Source organism: Chlamydomonas reinhardtii, chromosome 13, assembly GCF_000002595.2.
Source record: "Chlamydomonas reinhardtii strain CC-503 cw92 mt+ chromosome 13, whole genome shotgun sequence".
NCBI lineage: Eukaryota > Viridiplantae > Chlorophyta > Chlorophyceae > Chlamydomonadales > Chlamydomonadaceae > Chlamydomonas > Chlamydomonas reinhardtii.
The window spans coordinates 3,326,154-3,342,069 of record NC_057016.1 but is presented as its reverse complement, the minus strand read 5'-3'; the positions used below and the strand labels follow the sequence as shown (position 1 = coordinate 3,342,069).

At 60.9% G+C, this 15,916-nt stretch overlaps 1 protein-coding gene across 1 annotated transcript; it reads right to left on the bottom strand.

The window, feature by feature from the left end:
- Positions 1-2: 2 nt before the first annotated feature.
- CHLRE_13g586650v5 (uncharacterized protein) lies at positions 3-15,899 on the bottom strand. Its single transcript, XM_043069675.1, has 44 exons — positions 15,697-15,899; positions 15,175-15,245; positions 14,957-15,033; positions 14,763-14,777; positions 14,456-14,570; positions 14,154-14,326; positions 13,816-13,875; positions 13,638-13,662; positions 13,326-13,409; positions 12,993-13,132; positions 12,632-12,820; positions 12,319-12,471; positions 12,092-12,181; positions 11,852-11,998; positions 11,657-11,751; positions 11,370-11,519; positions 11,057-11,219; positions 10,644-10,975; positions 10,341-10,473; positions 9,960-10,137; positions 9,608-9,819; positions 9,292-9,438; positions 8,953-9,123; positions 8,595-8,795; positions 8,287-8,483; positions 7,125-8,182; positions 6,748-6,958; positions 6,290-6,445; positions 6,108-6,118; positions 5,855-5,935; positions 5,629-5,662; positions 5,349-5,437; positions 5,125-5,196; positions 4,890-4,976; positions 4,487-4,653; positions 3,846-4,271; positions 3,565-3,684; positions 3,332-3,391; positions 3,025-3,126; positions 2,695-2,802; positions 2,407-2,544; positions 2,149-2,175; positions 1,800-1,991; positions 3-1,374 (listed from the first exon to the last, which is right to left on the bottom strand). Exons 1-44 carry the CDS (start codon positions 15,819-15,821, stop codon positions 1,114-1,116), a joined length of 6,843 nt encoding a protein of 2,280 aa, XP_042917650.1. The 5' UTR covers positions 15,822-15,899; the 3' UTR covers positions 3-1,113.
- Between the last annotated feature and the right edge of the window lie 17 nt (positions 15,900-15,916).

The window sequence follows — 15,916 nt, the reverse complement described above, 5'->3', positions numbered from 1 at the left end:
ACCATCAAAACTTGTTACATGCCCGCGGCCTTCTCATGTTCTCCAGGTCTCGGGGTTAACCAAGGTCCTTAGGCCCACCCCTCGTCCAGGCGCCGCGCGCCAGCGACGGGACCGCCTTCGCCCTATGCGCCCAGACATTCGGTGTCGGTGGCGAGGTGCATGATGGCTATCGGCAGCCGAAGCGGCCTCCCGTCGTTGACGGACTTAATTCCGAACGGCATGTGTTCAAGGGTGTCTATAGCCTAATAGCCATATGCGCCTCCTCCACCTCCCCCGCCGCCAGGGTGGCCCAGACCTCACCACCCCAGCAGCTACAGTAACACAATGGCTTTGTTAGGCCGGTCAGGCGGACTTCCGAGTAAGCATCTCATCCTTTCCGGATGTAATCATAATACACCACATTAGGGTGCACTTCTCCGTACCGACTCACGGCATGACAGCAGCAACAGATTTCACCGCGTCCCTGGCTGGTGAGCAGGGCTATGCATAGCTGGTAGAAGTGCTTGCGGCACACCGCACGCCGCACAATACGCCCTTCTTCATGGCACCAATACCCTTAACACCAGACATCAAGGCCCATTTATTGCTGGGATGTCCTATTCATGCGTCGTACCCATACCTGTCGAGGCACGCGAGCAGTCTTCTTCGACAAGCAAGGAAGGTTCTTCGCAAACACAGGATAAACGGCACAGGACACACGCCAAGCAACTGCAGAAATTCTAAAACTTGGCGGTCGCACTGAGCCTGCACAAACAAAGACACGCAGCACCGCCATCACCATACTACTTACAGCATTCTCAACCGCAGCCAAGTCCCCAGCCCCATGCCGAGCGAGGCTACCGTCCGGGCCTTTTATCTTCTCCTGGCCTCTTTCTCGGTTAGCCAGACGAGGACCAAAAAACAACCGCAGCCAATACAGTTTGAGAGTCGAGCGACAAGATGTAATGTCACACTTCGGTCACGTCAAGGCATTGCAGATGGAGCCCTAACATGGTTCCCTGCAATGTGGCCACGCACGTCTGCGAACGTCAGCTAGACCAGTCTTGTGGCGTAAGCATGAATGCACCGTGCACGTGCAACCCTTTACTTGAATATACTAGACCCACCCAATCCTCATGCGCTGACAATTGCGGCAGTGGACACGGACGGAGCTGACGACACGCCAGGCTCTGACGCACGGCCCTTCTTCGGACCCTTCTTGTCCACAGTGCGTCGGAACACGGACTTCACGTGCGCCCTCACGTCCAGCTCGGGCGGCACGTGGCTCAGCAGAGCGCTCTGCCGCGTTGCGTCGGCTTTGAGGCGGGCCAGGTGCGGCCACAGAATGAAGAGGATGAAAAAGATGAGCACAAAAATTGTGACGATCAGCAGGATCTGCGGCCAGGGAATGGCGGTCGTTTGTTAGCAGTGTGTCACAGCGCATAGCACAGTGTGTGGTTGTTGTTTGGGGCCCATGCGCGGCGTGGGCGGTGGGCCCGGTTACGTAGTGGAGGGTGGGTTCGCGCTCGCTACTTTGCGAGTTTCGTTCTGTCGGTACTGTCGTCCCCTGGCTACGCTCTATCTCTCCGTGGCCACACGGCGGTTCGGGCTCGCCCTCCCAACCCGCACGAAGACCGCCGTTCTCTGCTTGCAGGTACTCTCTCCGGCGGCGGAGCCGCCCTTAAAACTTGTAACACAACGCAATGCATGGAAACCTTGGTGCTACATCAGAACCCATGTCCCTACACGCCCAACGCATCCAACACCCTGCATGCACCCAGCAGACCGCAATCCATCCCGACCTCCAGAACCCAACGCACCGTGTGCAGGTCGGCAACCTGGTTGTACTTCCCAATAGAGTAGTCCACAAAAAGCTGCGCCGCCTGCTGCAGCCCCTCGTACAGGTCGTTGCCGCCAACCGCAGCCATGTACTGGTAGCGCGTGCCATTGTACGCCACGTCTTCATCGGCGTCCTCTACAAGCAGGGTCATCTCTGCTAGCATGCGCCGCACCTGCAAAATGGAACGACATGTGTATTTCGTGAGCGTGCGCACGCAGTGGACACGATGGGCGCCTGCACGTGCACAAGCTCCAGCAGCCCGCCGGGCCAGCACCACGGAAGAGTTGCAGTAGCAGTCCCCCCCACCCCCGCCCGCGTCAGCCGCTCACCATGACATCCAGGCCGTTGTGTGTCACCTGCACCGTGAACACAAAAACAGAGGGGTGTAGACACGCTGAGCGCAGAATCGTTTACATGATTGCTTGGAGCACGGCGTCCGGACCTTAGGCAGCATGCTGTTGAAACCAGTTTGCCATCATGGCAGCAGCACGTACGCGACACGTTCCATGCCCAGGTTGCGTCCGAGGTGAACCCCTTCAATATTACAGGAGTCCTCGCAACAGGCAGCCCCAGTGCCGTGCACTCACCTCGTAGTACTGATGGCCCTCCTGGAAGCAAGCGCTCTGGTCGTAGCGGAAGCAGCGCTTGGCCCGAAAGAACCCGGTGGCGAAGGACGCGGACGCAAAGGTCGAGGCTGGGACGGGATGGTTAAATATGGCGTCGACCTGTGGCCAGCCAACACAACAGGCAGGCGTACGTGTCAGCAGTGCGCCTGTGTTTGTTACGCCCGCGACTGGGCATGCAATACGGCATGCTTAATACAGAAACCGGCGGTGCGCTTCAGCCCTTCGCGTTACTTGGCTTTCCACACGCACCTGCGTAATGGGCGTGCCGCCATACATGAGCGCATTGTACTCGCTGTTGAAGTTGTTCAGCTCCGTCTTCAACAGCTCACGCCAGCCCTCGCGGGGCCCCTTGTCATCCTGCAGCAGTGGTTTACACAGCGCAGCCCCAACTGAGTACATATCCCTGGGCCCGGGCCCATGCTGCACACAGCGCAACCACGGCTAGCCAAAACAACCAACAGAGTCAGATAGCCCCCCGGCTTCCGAACAGGACACCAACCGCCTTTGTGCGGATTGTAGCTGTCATTGCAACTGAGCACCCCTGTGCGGCACGGAGCCCCGTGAGCCCTCGGCACGCACCGCTGAGACGAAGGCGAAGGCAACGGCGCGCACGCGCGTGTAGCGGTAGATGATGTGGCTTGCCATGTTGAGCGACGCCAGCGGGCCCTGCATGTTTTTGAGCTGCACCACGGGTTCCCACGCACAGCATGTCCAGGTTGAGCACTGGGCTGGGCTCCTGCAGAAAATGGACCCTACCTAACCCAACCCCAACCCTGCCGGCAGTTTCAAGGCGGGCCAGTGGGCTCCCAACCTGCATCACGCATACAGACATGCTAACGTGCCCTGGCCACCATTAAGCCAGGCCTTGCGACCCGCTGCCCCTCACCTGCATCAAGCTGACCACGTACACGATGATGAGGGCGATGTTCCAGAGCACGAATGGGCCCTGGGACAGATGATAGAGAAAGGAAACAGCACCGTTTACACGCGACCCAGGCATCAGAAGGCCGCGCGCTTCAGCTTGCTTTCCTGACTATGCTTTAAGCCAGAAGGTGGCCGCCTGACATATGCACGCTATGATGCTATTGCTCGGACCGAGGCACATGGACGCCGTCTCACCACGAACTTTATCACGTTGCGCCAGGAGGGCACCAGCGTCTTGCCATTGATGTGCATGCCGTGGGCGGAGCGGCTGCTGGACCGGGCCGCGCTCTTCTTGCCGGACATCATCATCGGCGCCTGCCGGTGGTTGCGGCGGTAAGGTGGCGAGTCAAACGCAGGTTGTGCGGCGGGCGGCTGACAACGCAAGGTTTGTGGTTAAGCAGCATGTGGTTGACACCGTACCAAGTAGCTTTCACTCTGTTACTTAGGCTTGGCTCCGGCTGTCGTGCAATTCGCACCTGCTGGGCTACCTTGGGGCCCTGCTTGTTGTGGGCCGCCGTATTCCCGCCCTCGCCCATGCTGCTGCCCGACTCGGAAGACATGTTGGTGTGCTGGTGCTTCAGGGCCTTGTCGTCTGCGTCATCCGCCGCCGCTGCGGTCGCCTTGGCCGCCGGCTGCTGCTGCTGCTTCTCATCAACCTCGCCGCGCTCCTTCAGGCTTAGCATCTTGCGCGACTTGGAAGCCGCAAGCGACCGCTCGCCGCCTTCTGCTGCCGGCGGTGCTGGGAGGCCGTCGCCGCCGTCGGGGTGCCGCACGCCAGAGGGCTTGCTGCTGGTAGCATCGGCTTCGCCCTTGCTGCCACCCTTGTCGGCGATTTTCCTCTCCTCCCGCTCGTCATCGTCATCGCTGTCGCTGTCCTCGTCATCGTCGCTGTCGTCCAGCACCTGACAGGTGTGGCAGCAGCAGGCACGGTCCGGATGTAAGGAGAGGCAGGCGCTTCCCGTGTATGATCAGGTGCGCGATGCGACCACACGCCATGCGATGCATTACCGACGCCGCCAGCTGCAAGCTGGGCCTGCCCACTATCCAGTCCACAGTAGTGAAGCTGGTCCCACGAAGCCAGGAGCCAACCACGCCCCCGCCGCCCCCTCCTGCCTACCTTGGCCTCCTTGGTCGCCAGCTGGCGCAGGATGGGGCCCGGCAGGCCCACCATGGCCAGGATGCCGGTCAGGCGTGCGTGCTCCATCTTCTGCACCATGTACCACTCGTAGATGAGGCACGCCACCTGGATCACCAGCGCCTCCACCACCAGCAGAACGATGAGCGCTGCAGTGCATGGGTGCCAGAGGGTGTGGTCGAGGGGACGAGTGCGAGGCAAGAGGCCCATCCAGCGGCACAGCAGCCGGGTGTGGGCCGGGTCGACGTCAGCAGGACCGGGCCACACGGCGGGTTCGGGGTAAGCGTGCTGATTTGTTGAGCGCTAGCATGTATGCTTGCGTGCACAACAAGTGCACGAGCTCAAGATTCTGCCCGCCGTGTACGCGCGCGCAGCCGCCACTCACTGACGATCAGCGTGTCGACTGACTTCCATGCCGCGTCCACCAGCAGGTCGAGGGAGTGGGCGTACGCCTTGAAGAGCGGTCCCAAGCCTATGGGTGCCGAAGTCACCAATGCATGGATGTAATGTTGCTGAGTTGCATAGCTAGGTACGAAAGGACAGACACAGCGGTGGCTAGCCAGCAGTTGTGGAGGAAGCAAGGCAGCTGAAGTCATTGGGCAAAGCATGCATGGCCCCACCGTTTTTAATCAAGAAGTTGAAGGTGCGGTGCAGCCGGTACTCCTCCTTTATGGTCGGTAGCCAGTAGAGCGCTGCCGTGGAAGGGACAACCAAGAGACCAATGCTCAGCCATCCACGAAAGCATGCGAAACCGTGCGGACCATCCACACCACTCCGCAGGTGCGGCATTCAGTCTACAAGGTGCAATCAGTCTCGCCTCAGCACCCCTTGTCACGGCACTCACCCTCGCGTGCGTTCGCAAGGAACTGCGAGCCCATCACCCAGACGGCGGCGGCGTGGTCCATCTCGCGCGGGGGATTAGTATCCAGGTATCTGCAGGACAGATGCAAGCCCCTCAGCTACACTGCCTATGCAATGCTCTGACCCGCTCCATCCTGCTTGCAGCGTTTGAGTTACCGTGAGGTGTGAAACATGATGCGGACACAACGGCTAAGCCAATGGAGCGGGATTCAACGCTTTTCACATTATCGCCGCAGAACTAAGAACTCCCCCTGCGCACTCACGTCATGTAGGGCGCCTTGTCCCTCGTCCAGACCTCTGCGTGCGTGGAGAAAGCAACAGGACCAATCACGTCGAGCGCGCGCACGTACTTCAGCAGCCCGACCAATGGCTTCTGGCCCGTAGGGAGACAGCGAGCGTGCAGATGCAGGCAATGACTTGAGCCTCACAGTCACACTCACACCCACAGCCCCTCCGCACGCGCTCTGGCTGGCCTCCTGCTCAACGCACCGTATACTCCGGGCATCAGCTTGACTGTTGTCTTAGCCGAGTCGCCCAGGTACACGAAATGGTGGTGCTCCTCCATGAGGTCTGTTTCAAGGGAGTGTAATGACAAGGCAACGACTTTGCCGTATGCGGGCACAACCCTCAGCTGGCAACACGACGCATACGGCATAGTAAACAGAATGCACACTCGTTCGCTGCGCGAACGCTACCCATACGTATGCCACCCGCAGTCGGTGGAAGTTTTGGGGCCACCCACTTATGTTTGTCCTGCAACGTGACAGGGCGAAAGGAGACGGCAAGAGTCAGTGCCTATCAGTGCTTGCATGCGCATAGCCCACGGACACCAGACCGCATGCGGAACTGTTGTGTGTGCTCTGCTGCCACCCGCACACAGCATGGGGGAAGCGACACACCCTCCAGCGACGCCCCCACCCTCACCTCAGCTTCTCCAGTGTGAAGTTCAGACTGTTGGCGCAGACGGAGACCTTGGCAGTCACGTTGGGCCGCTCGCAGTATGCGCCCATCATGGCGCGCACGGCAATCAGCTGCGAGCGGTCCATGGCCAGCGCCTGGCGCGCCACCAGGTTGATGTCGCTGTGAGGCGGAGGAGGTGGGAACGAGCGCGTGCAGGCCGGTGGGGGTTGGGAGTGGAGGGACGGTCTATACCGATCCCAAGAAACCCCGACCCAGAACCAGCCCACAGAGCGCGGAGGAGGTTTGGGCTGGGGGAGAGTGTGGAGTTGTATAATGCCATTGACGCAACCCACTAGCGACCCTCCTTCCTTTATACTGGAGTGCCAACGGATGCGGGATGCCGTCATGCTGTGTTCGTTGGCGGCACCGTGGAGTGGCACTGTGGCAGCATACCGTACGACGACTGCGCGCGATGCACTTACTGGTGCTCCGTGGACATCTCATTGATGATGATGACGTAGGTGACAACGTGGGTTACCAGCATAATAGCAATGATCACGTAGCTGTGCAGCCTGAGCCTCTCCAGCGGCTCCATCAGCATGGGGCCGCACAGCAGCTTGGTCAGCGCCTTGAGCAGCCGCCCGCGCCGCGAGTCGATCTGCAGCTCGCTCACAGATGTCGCGTCCGTGACACCTGCCATCAGAAGCACAGGCGGATGTAATGAATAGCGACCTTGCGGCATGCAGCGTGCATGGCACTATGGCAGATGGATATGACGAAGGTACTACAGCTTGCAAGAAACACGGTCAGCAAGCAATGCACCTGTCAACATCTACTTTACACCAGCCAGTTCACTTACTTGTGATGCCGCTTGCCGCCTGGCTGCCCGAGGCGCTGGAATCACCGCCCTCACTGGCCTTCTCCCACTCCTCGCCCTTGTCCTTCTTGCCGCCGAAGCCCTCCTCGCCGGGACCCGGGGCGTCATTGAGGTCTGCTGTCGTCCGCCGGCTCTTGCCCATAGCAGGAGACTCAATGGCCCGGGAGCCCTGCTTTGAGCCGAGGGCCCACGGCTCGCCAGAGGTGAGGCGCCCGAACGTCTTGGCGGCCTGTGGCCCCTTCTTTGATGACGTGCCACCCGCGTCCGCAGCGCCGTCCTCCGGGATAGGAGCCAGCCCGCCTGACAGCTGCCCGGCCGGCAAGTTGCCGACTAGCCCAGGGCTGCTGCTACGGCGCTCAATGGGTGGCGGCTGCTGGTGAGCCTCCAGCGCCCCGCTGTTCTTGTTGGTGAGTGTGCGCACCCACTGCGCCACAAAGTCCGACTTGCTGGCGGCGCGGCTGTGCAGCTTGGCCTGGCCCTTCGCCTCCAGGTCCTCCGAGCCGTCCTTGCGGCCCTTGGAGTGCTCGCTGCCGCTGCCGTCGCCGTCGCTGCTGTGACGTCCACGCGCGTCATCGACACCATCCTGGCTGCCACCGTCTGCATCCCCACCAGCCATCTCAGCGGCAGGATCCGGAGACACCCCGCCCTCCTTGGCAGCGCCATCGCCATCGTGCGCCTCCGCGGCATGCGTGGTGTGCACCTCGCCGTGCCCGTGGCCGGCATGGAGTGAGCGCGCACCGGTGTGGTCTGTGCCCTCCAGGTGCAGCACGCGCATGAGGTTGGCGTGCGCGCCCGCGAACTGCGTGTCCGGATGCATGGTGATGGTGATCTTGGGCCGGCCGCCGGGGGCCAGCGTCTCCACGCCCTGCGTCAGAATGCGCATGGTGCCGGTGTCGGGATGCGGCCCGATGAAGGCCATGACCGGGCTAATGGTGCCGCGGTTGCTGGCAGTCTTGAGCGCGCCCTTCTTCTTGTTGTGGCCCTTGGAGTTGGCCGCAACCAGCTTGTCCCAGGAGATTTCTTCGGGGATCTCCAGAAACCTGGGGCGTTAACGGCGAGGCACGAGGAAACATAAATAGGATGCCGACATGCGGAATATGTGCTGCGCTCAAAGCTGGTCGTGTTGTGCTTGTCTCCGTCTTACCGCTGCAGGGGCTTCTTGATCATGTAGTTCGCCGGCCATCCCACGATCAGGCCGGTCATGTAGGAGGCTTTGCGGACGACCAGCCCCTCGTCCAACTCCACCACGCCCGACAGCAGGTCGCGCCGCCACAGCGTCACCCTGATGCGGGTAGCATCCTCGTCGTCGCCCTCCTGCTCCACTCCCTCGTGTAGCTCCACCTATTTGGCGCAAGCGTCGCAGGCAATACAGGTGTCACATAAAGTGCACGGGTGAGCCCTAAACCTCCAACGTTACATGCATGGCTTGTCAAAGCACGGACTTATCAATACCTGCAGGCAGGCGGACTTGGAGATGGGGCCCTTGCTTTTCGCCGCACCAGTGGCACCAGCGATGGCAGGCAGGTTTGGAACCGCAGCGCTGGGCGGCGGCTTGACACGCACACGCCACGAGGCGCCTGGCATCTCCTGCTCCTTGTCCAGGAGTGCCAGGATCAGCAGCTGCAGCTGGCTCTCGCCGTTGCGCTCGCGCCACTGCAAGAACGGAAAAGCGTGGCAGTGCACGGTATGGGCGTGTTGACTACATGAGCGACAAGCCCACAACATTTGAACACACGCCACTGCGTCCGGCAAACACCAACGAACCCATGGCGCTGCAATCTGCATCCATTTTTCGCTGCACGCAACTCACGTCCGTAAAGATGTCCACCGTGTCGCACAGGCTGGTGCCCACCAGGTCGCCAGCCACGAAGTCGAACACGGACGCCTCGGGCCGCTCCACGGACACGACCTGGCCGTTGAAGTCGGCGGTGATCACCAGGCGCTTCTCGTCGTGGATTTCGTCTTGCCCCACCTTGTCGACCTGTCGCCAGATTCACGGAAAGTGCATTTGACAGGCGTTACACGTCTGTACGACACGAGTGTGTCTTCACACATGCGCACGGGTTTGCCTACGAAGTGCACCTTTGCCGGCTGACAAGTGCATTCCCTGTGTGCATGCCCTAGGCCCACCCTATGCTACCAATCTCACTTGCACGACTTGGAGCGTGCTGGCGCCGTCCTCGCCGGCCGCCGTGCGGATCTTGATCTTGACGGGCACCTGGGAGTTGTTCTCATTCAGCAGGTGCACCACCTTGCCCGCGCGGCAGCTGGTGGGCGGGATGTTGGCGGACGTGTCCTGGTGAAAGAGTAACAATAAAACGGGAGTGGGTAACAAATGGATTGAGGCTGCAGTGTTGCTGATTGGATCGCTATACCGGGGCTACAGCACAACTGCTTCTGACCAAGGCCAAGCAAGCCATTGCAAGATCAGTACCTTGACCCGCTGTTTGCCGGCCTAGGCGCACCTTGATCCACTTGTTGTGCATGGTGTTGTACGGCGTCGGCAGCAGCTGGTCCAGCTTCATGGTCGCCAACTTGCGCAGCGGGAACCCCAGCAACGTTGATATGCCCGCCGAGCAGAACCTCAGCCGCAGGTGCTGGTCAACAACCATGATATTGCCATCTTGGCCGTCAGTCCGCTGGCAGTTGAGCACGTAGATGCGCTGCCCGTCCGTGCCTGCACACACGGGCATCACAAGGCGCGGGCACGAGGGCTGGTCAAAGTTTCGTTTCGTCCCACTCCCGTAGTAACTTCCAAGGCCTATCCTAACACGCAGGCGGCAACAGAACGCCACTCCCAGCGCCGCACTTGCTCACCAGCCAGGCCCAGCGTGACGTCAACGGGCACGGGGTCCAGGAACCGGTGCTTAAACAGCACCTCCGCCTTTATCAAACCCGAGGCCATATCCGCGGCCGTGGCGTCGCGGCAGCGGTCCAGCAGCGTCTCAATGTCAATCTCAGGCCCGGCCGAGAGGGACGCCAGTGAGCGGCCAACCTGCCAGTAGCAGCGACGCAGAAGTGCGTAAGTAAATGAGGCGCACGCGCAGGCAAAGCATGCTGACACATGAAAGCAAACGGATGGATGCTGGTACCGAGCAGGCAAGGCTGACGCATGCTGGCTATGGATGGCTGGTACGACGCTTCGGCATGTTGACCAGAAGGGAGGCGGGTTGTTCGTGACACGGGAAGATCACTCACCAGATCGCTCTCGGCTATGCCGCACATGCTTGCGAACATCTGGTCGCCGCACAGGAAGGTGCCGTTGGGGGAGACCCATGCGCGCACGTTGAGGGAATTAGCCACCATGGGTCTCGCCACGCCCAGGAACACGCTGAAGTAAGCGCATTCAATGGGTAAGCGTTAGCGCAAGACACAAAAACTGGGTACTGCTGCACAGAGACCAGCGGTGGCCAGTCCACAGCTGGTTTGATGTTAGACAGAGGGCTTAGTTGGCGGTTGTCTGTGCACGCGGCTGTGCTTGCGTCCTGCCTCCCTTCTCACCTGTCGCTACCGGTTCCGGACATTCTGGTCACGCACAGCTGCATGGGGAACACGTAGCGCTCCTTGTGCAGGCCCACCACCTCACGGACGGTGTCCAGAATGTGCGGCTCGCCACCGTTCACGTAGCGTGTGAGGTAGCTGGGGTGGCGCTGACTGGAGGGCTGCGGCATGAGCAGTGCAACGTTGGCACCCTCCAGTTCCGTCTTCGGGTAGCCAAACACCTTTTGCACGGCCTGGCTGACCATCATGATGGTGCCTTCGGCGTTGATCACGATCACGGCGTCGTCCTCCATCGACATGGACGTCAGGAACTCGGGCTTGTCCGCGGAGCCCTGTAAGCAGTCGATCGTGGTGAAATGTCAAGGTGGAAGGAGAGGGCTACTGGCCTCGGCAACCGCCGTCACCGCACGCACCTGCACCGCGCTCAGGTCCAGGTTCATGATGGCGTCGCCGCCGCCGTTGCGCGAGGCCTCGTTGTAGGCACGTGTGGCTGCAACGGGGTCGTGCTTCACGTCCTCCAGGAACTTGCCGTAGCAGCGCAGTAGCTTGCCGTTGGTGGGGTAGCGCTCCAGCACCCTGCAAAACAATCAAGGAACGAGCAGAACACAAAGCCGACCATACATCAGTTGGCATCAGCACAGTGACGGCTCCGGGCGGCAGTCGGCAACTTATCACCAAATCGGCAACTTATCCACCAAAGGGCCACACACGTCACCGAGCCCTTACCTCTTGTACACTTGGTGTGCCCGTGCGGTGCCAGCCTCCAGCGCATCAAACGCCTTGTCGACCTCACGCACAGTGACTGTGGATTTCATCATCAGCGTCCACAGGTCACCTTGCAGCATCAGCACCTCCTTGTGCACGCGCAGCACCGCCCTGCCGGCATCATGACAGATGTAGAACGTTGGCGATGCACACGTGGAAAGTATCAAGGCCTGCCGTACCCGCCTGCGCAGCCACCCCAGCCATAAGGCACCTGCTGCAATCAAACACAAACACACGCCCGCACGCACCTGAAGTTGCGCCTGAACTCGATGTAGGCCTGCAGGTCCATGCCGCCGTCCTGGCTGTCCTTGAGGCGCTTGGACGCCTCGCCCGTGCAGAAGATCTGGGAAAGAGGGCACACGGCGTACCCGCCAGCGGTTTAGCTCAAACGCAAATGCTGCATGTGCACGGACAGTCTCTAGGATGCCGCCTGGCTCGCTCACCTGGTAGCGGTAGATGATGCCTGGTGAGTGCTTGGAGGCAAGCTGCAGCTGTGTGCGAGCCGCGGGGCCGTCCTTCCGAACTTCCAACAGGAAGTTGGCGTACAGGATATGAAGGTAAGGGTGGTTGGGGAAGAGCTGCATACCAGCCTGTGGTGCATGGCAAGGGTTGCACGATTGACACTCTGCAGCGCCGCCACGGCATTTGGTCGTACACGGTTTACCACAACGTCCCTTACGCACCTTGATGACTACCTCCCCCAGGGCGGCCGCATCTGGCTCCACATCGCCGTCGACGTCGAACTTGCGCATAACGCGACTCAGCAGCTCCACCTGCCCGCCCGCCATGATAGAACGCAGCTCAGGTCAGCTTGGCTACAGCGCTCATCGACAGCGTCCATGGCAGCACATCAGCCACCATCGGCCCGGCGGCCGCAGGCCACCGGCCCCGCCCGCATACACCCACACACCTGGTTGAAGTCGTCCAGCTTGTAGACCTTGGACGCCTTCATGCCGGGCTGCATGTTCTTGAACAGCTTGGCCGGCCGCATCACCCACCAGTAGTGCACGGCCGTGATGCCCATGGCGCCCGCCATTACCGGGAAGATGCCGTACAGCACGTTCTGGCGGTAGGCACGAGGGCAAGCGTGAAGGACAGTATTGAAGCCAATGTGCTTTGGCATAGCGGCAGGTTCTGCAGCAGGTGGCGAGTGAGGTGGTGCACCGGGTGTACAAGGTCGAGCGCACGAGGTGGCCGAACGGCACGCGTGGCGCACGCCTCACCATGGTCATCTCATGCTTGTGCTCCGGGGTTTTGTTGTGGCCGAAAACCACCAGCAGCAGCAGCGAGCACGTGTACAGGATGCCGACCCACATGGGGCACCACACCACGTTGATGTAGGGCCGATAGAAAGGCACGCGGCGGAAGTTCCACCAACAGATCAGGCCCACGGCCCACACCATGGCGATCGCCTGCGACCAGTAATAAGTGTGCATGACACATCCGAGCAATGCAAAGGTGATGTGCTGCTATTACGGTATTGTCATTACTGTTACCGCGCCACCGTCCGTGTCGGGCCCGCTCACTCGCTGAGCCCTCCGGGCCCACGTTGCCGCCCTTCTTGCCCGCCGCCATGCCCCGCACCTGTGGTTTCGGCCAGCTCTGCATGTCATCCGCCACAATGATGTAGATGGCCTTGGCCGTCAGAATCTTGAGGCGGGTGACTGCGGCGGGCGAGGCGAGGTAGCCCTGCGAGACCGGGTTAAGGTCCGACGACGCCACGACTGCAAGTGGAAAGAGCACAGATAGATGGGCCGGCGCGCATTGGCCTGTGCTGCCCAGACGCAGCCATAGCAAGCAACGGCCCTACGTGAATGCAACCTTCTGAGCCTACGACCCGGGCCTTCAACTTGAACACGTGTAGCGTCATGGCTGGACGCCTCCATTCGTCCTCGTCGCGCTCCCTATGCCACCCACCCATCAGTGCCGTGACGCAGAAGAAGATGCACGCGGTCACGCAGGCCACGGCCATGTGCAGGATGTGCGGCATCTCCAGGCACACTGCAGCACATCAACGGGTGTACACGGGACGCATGGAAGCGGTGGTGACGGGTTGGGAGCTGCTGAAAGTTGGTATGCTTGGGAAAATGCTGACTAGCCAGGTAACACGAGCTGGCTCCATCATCAGGGGAGCGGCAGCACATGTTTAGACCGGAGGCTGTGCCCCGGGCCACTTTCCACAAGACACCCAGGCCGCCCATATCGGGTGCACGCATCAACCCAACTTACTAACGCTCTCGAAGTAAACGTGGTTCTGTGGATGGCCACGCAGTGCAAAAGTTAGCAGCGGGAGCAGGTGCACGAAGGGGCCAAGAATGTGCCAGTACGTGGGGTGTGTACGCGTTTAGGGATTGGCCACGGCTTCCCAACCCAACTGCGTCTGCTCACACAAATCCCCCTGACCCACCTTCACGGGCGACGCAAAGTTGCAGTTGGCGGTGAAGACGAAGTAGTCGAAGAACGAAACCTGCAGCGATTGGCAGGCAGTGGTCGCTCATGCCTCGTCAAGCAAGGGGACATAAAAGCTGCCTCATCGGTACAGGTCGCGGGCGTAATGCCGGGCGGGTAACGGTTGAGCCCGCTCCAAAGCTCGCCCGTAGCCTTGTGCTGGCGCGCGCTGGTAGACGGCGCCAGGGCGGACTGCCGGAGCTACAACGCACGCAGCGCCCAACGCATTTGCCCCGCAGACCCCAACATGCACGGGAGCACGACACTTCCTGCAACTACCCCACAACACCAACTCACGTAGAGCATCATGAAGATCAGGTCGTACATCACGTGCATGATCTTGGACGCCGTTTTGAGCCACTTGCTCTGCTCCTGCTTGCGCATGGCCAGCGTCAGCCACACCAGGCCCAGCACCGCCACGAAGACGGCCACCACCATGAAGTACAGCACCTTAATGTAGGTGTCGTAGCCTGTGCGCGGTGGCGCAACGATGTGGGTTGCGTTTGGCGGCTGTAGCCGATTGCACGGAGTGAATGCGCCTGCGAGCCATGCCGGGTGGCAACCGGCACGTGCGCAGTGTTGCCGCAGGTGTGACCCACCGTAGATGCGCATGATGGGGCTGCGCCACACCGTCCACCGAATGACCTGCCATATGGGGTTGCTGGTGTTGATCTTCCAGGTCACAATCGACGGGTTGAACACCACGATGAAGCCCTGCATGCAGTGTGAAGTGCGGCATTAAGTGACGACAACAGGGCAGCACAATGCCGGAAGCAGCCTTTCGCAGGTTCGCTGCCCGACTTGGCGCGGGCCCCGCGCCCCGGTTCCCTTCCCACGGCCTTCATCAAATGGGATGCATACACGCTCAGAAACAGCTGCCCTACGACGGTGCGTCCTGCGGGAAACAGCGCGACCCACCATCTGCAGGCAAGCGGTTGGGAAGCGGCATGTGGGTCAGGCGCGCACATCAGCCCATGCAGATGGGGGTGGTACAGGCCGAGTGCCGATCAACATTAGACATGCGGACGTATGCCCACTCGTTAAGTGCCTGGTAGAGAGACCGCAATGGACATGAAGGCCCATCACGACCCAGCGCTTACCAGGCCTTCCAGTATGACCTTTAGCACCGCGAACTTCCAACTGCCCAGAGCTGACTGCCGTACAAGCGTGTACATGCCTGCAACACAGCCACAGCGGACGCGTGCCGATTACATCAGAAACCCGACCAACGCGCGCTCCAGTCCCAGCACCGGGCAGACGGGCCCCTGCACCGTGCCCTGCACGCGGAGCCAGCAAGCGCGGGGCCTGCGTGACGCACATTGGAAGACGCCATCTTGCATCGACCGCTTTTGCTCGAGCAGATCGCCTTCCTCCCGGTCATTCGCCGCCCTGTCCATGCAAGGTGCGCGTGTGTGTGGAGGCGGGGTGCACGTGAAGCGAGTTAGTTGGGCACCCACGGTGGGCCAGAAACGCCTGTCAACACCTGTCAACGTGCATTGAACAGGCCAGGACTGCTGCAGTGGTTCGGAGCGACGTAGTGGAGGAGCCCTGGCCCTCCCCCAGGCACGCGTTCCCGGCCCTGCCCACCAAGCGCACTCCGCCCCAGCGACACTGCTCAACCAAGTGACCGAACGGCGCAGCGCAGGAGCCAGCAACCGACCGCCTTCACGTGGCTCGCAACTCGACTTTGACTATACTTCACAGGCTCGGGTCATAACAGGCAGACTGACACGTGCGTTCGTGAACGTGCCGGTCAGGCGCGCGCGACACATGCGTCCGACGCAGCTGCTGCTTTCGCCCACCCGAGCGTTGACTGTGTCGCCGACCGAGACCAGCGCACCTGTCTCTCAGCTTCAGGAACTTGGCGTCGCTCCTTTGCGAGCTGGTCTGTGAGCCCGCGCCAGAGCTTTCCCCCCTTGAGCTGCCGCCCCGGCTGCTCGCACCATCGTCGCCTTTAGTCGACATGATAGCTGCAATTACAGCAACAACAGAAAGAACATAGCCACGCTATCTGGGCACTAGGCCGCGGAGTGTTTAGTCTCTAGACGTGTGTCGGAGAA

What these genes read in the sequence shown, in the direction of transcription:
- CHLRE_13g586650v5 (XM_043069675.1), bottom strand. Translation starts at nt 15,821, where the DNA reads ATGTCGACTAAAGGCGACGATGGTGCGAGCAGCCGGGGCGGCAGCTCA. An exon ending in AGCTGGACGACTTCAACCAG is followed by an intron (nt 12,182 to 12,318) that starts GTGTGTGGGTGT and finishes GCGGGCGGGCAG; the next exon opens with GTGGAGCTGCTGAGTCGCGT. An exon ending in GGCGGCAAGCGGCATCACAA is followed by an intron (nt 6,959 to 7,124) that starts GTAAGTGAACTG and finishes TTCTGATGGCAG; the next exon opens with GTGTCACGGACGCGACATCT.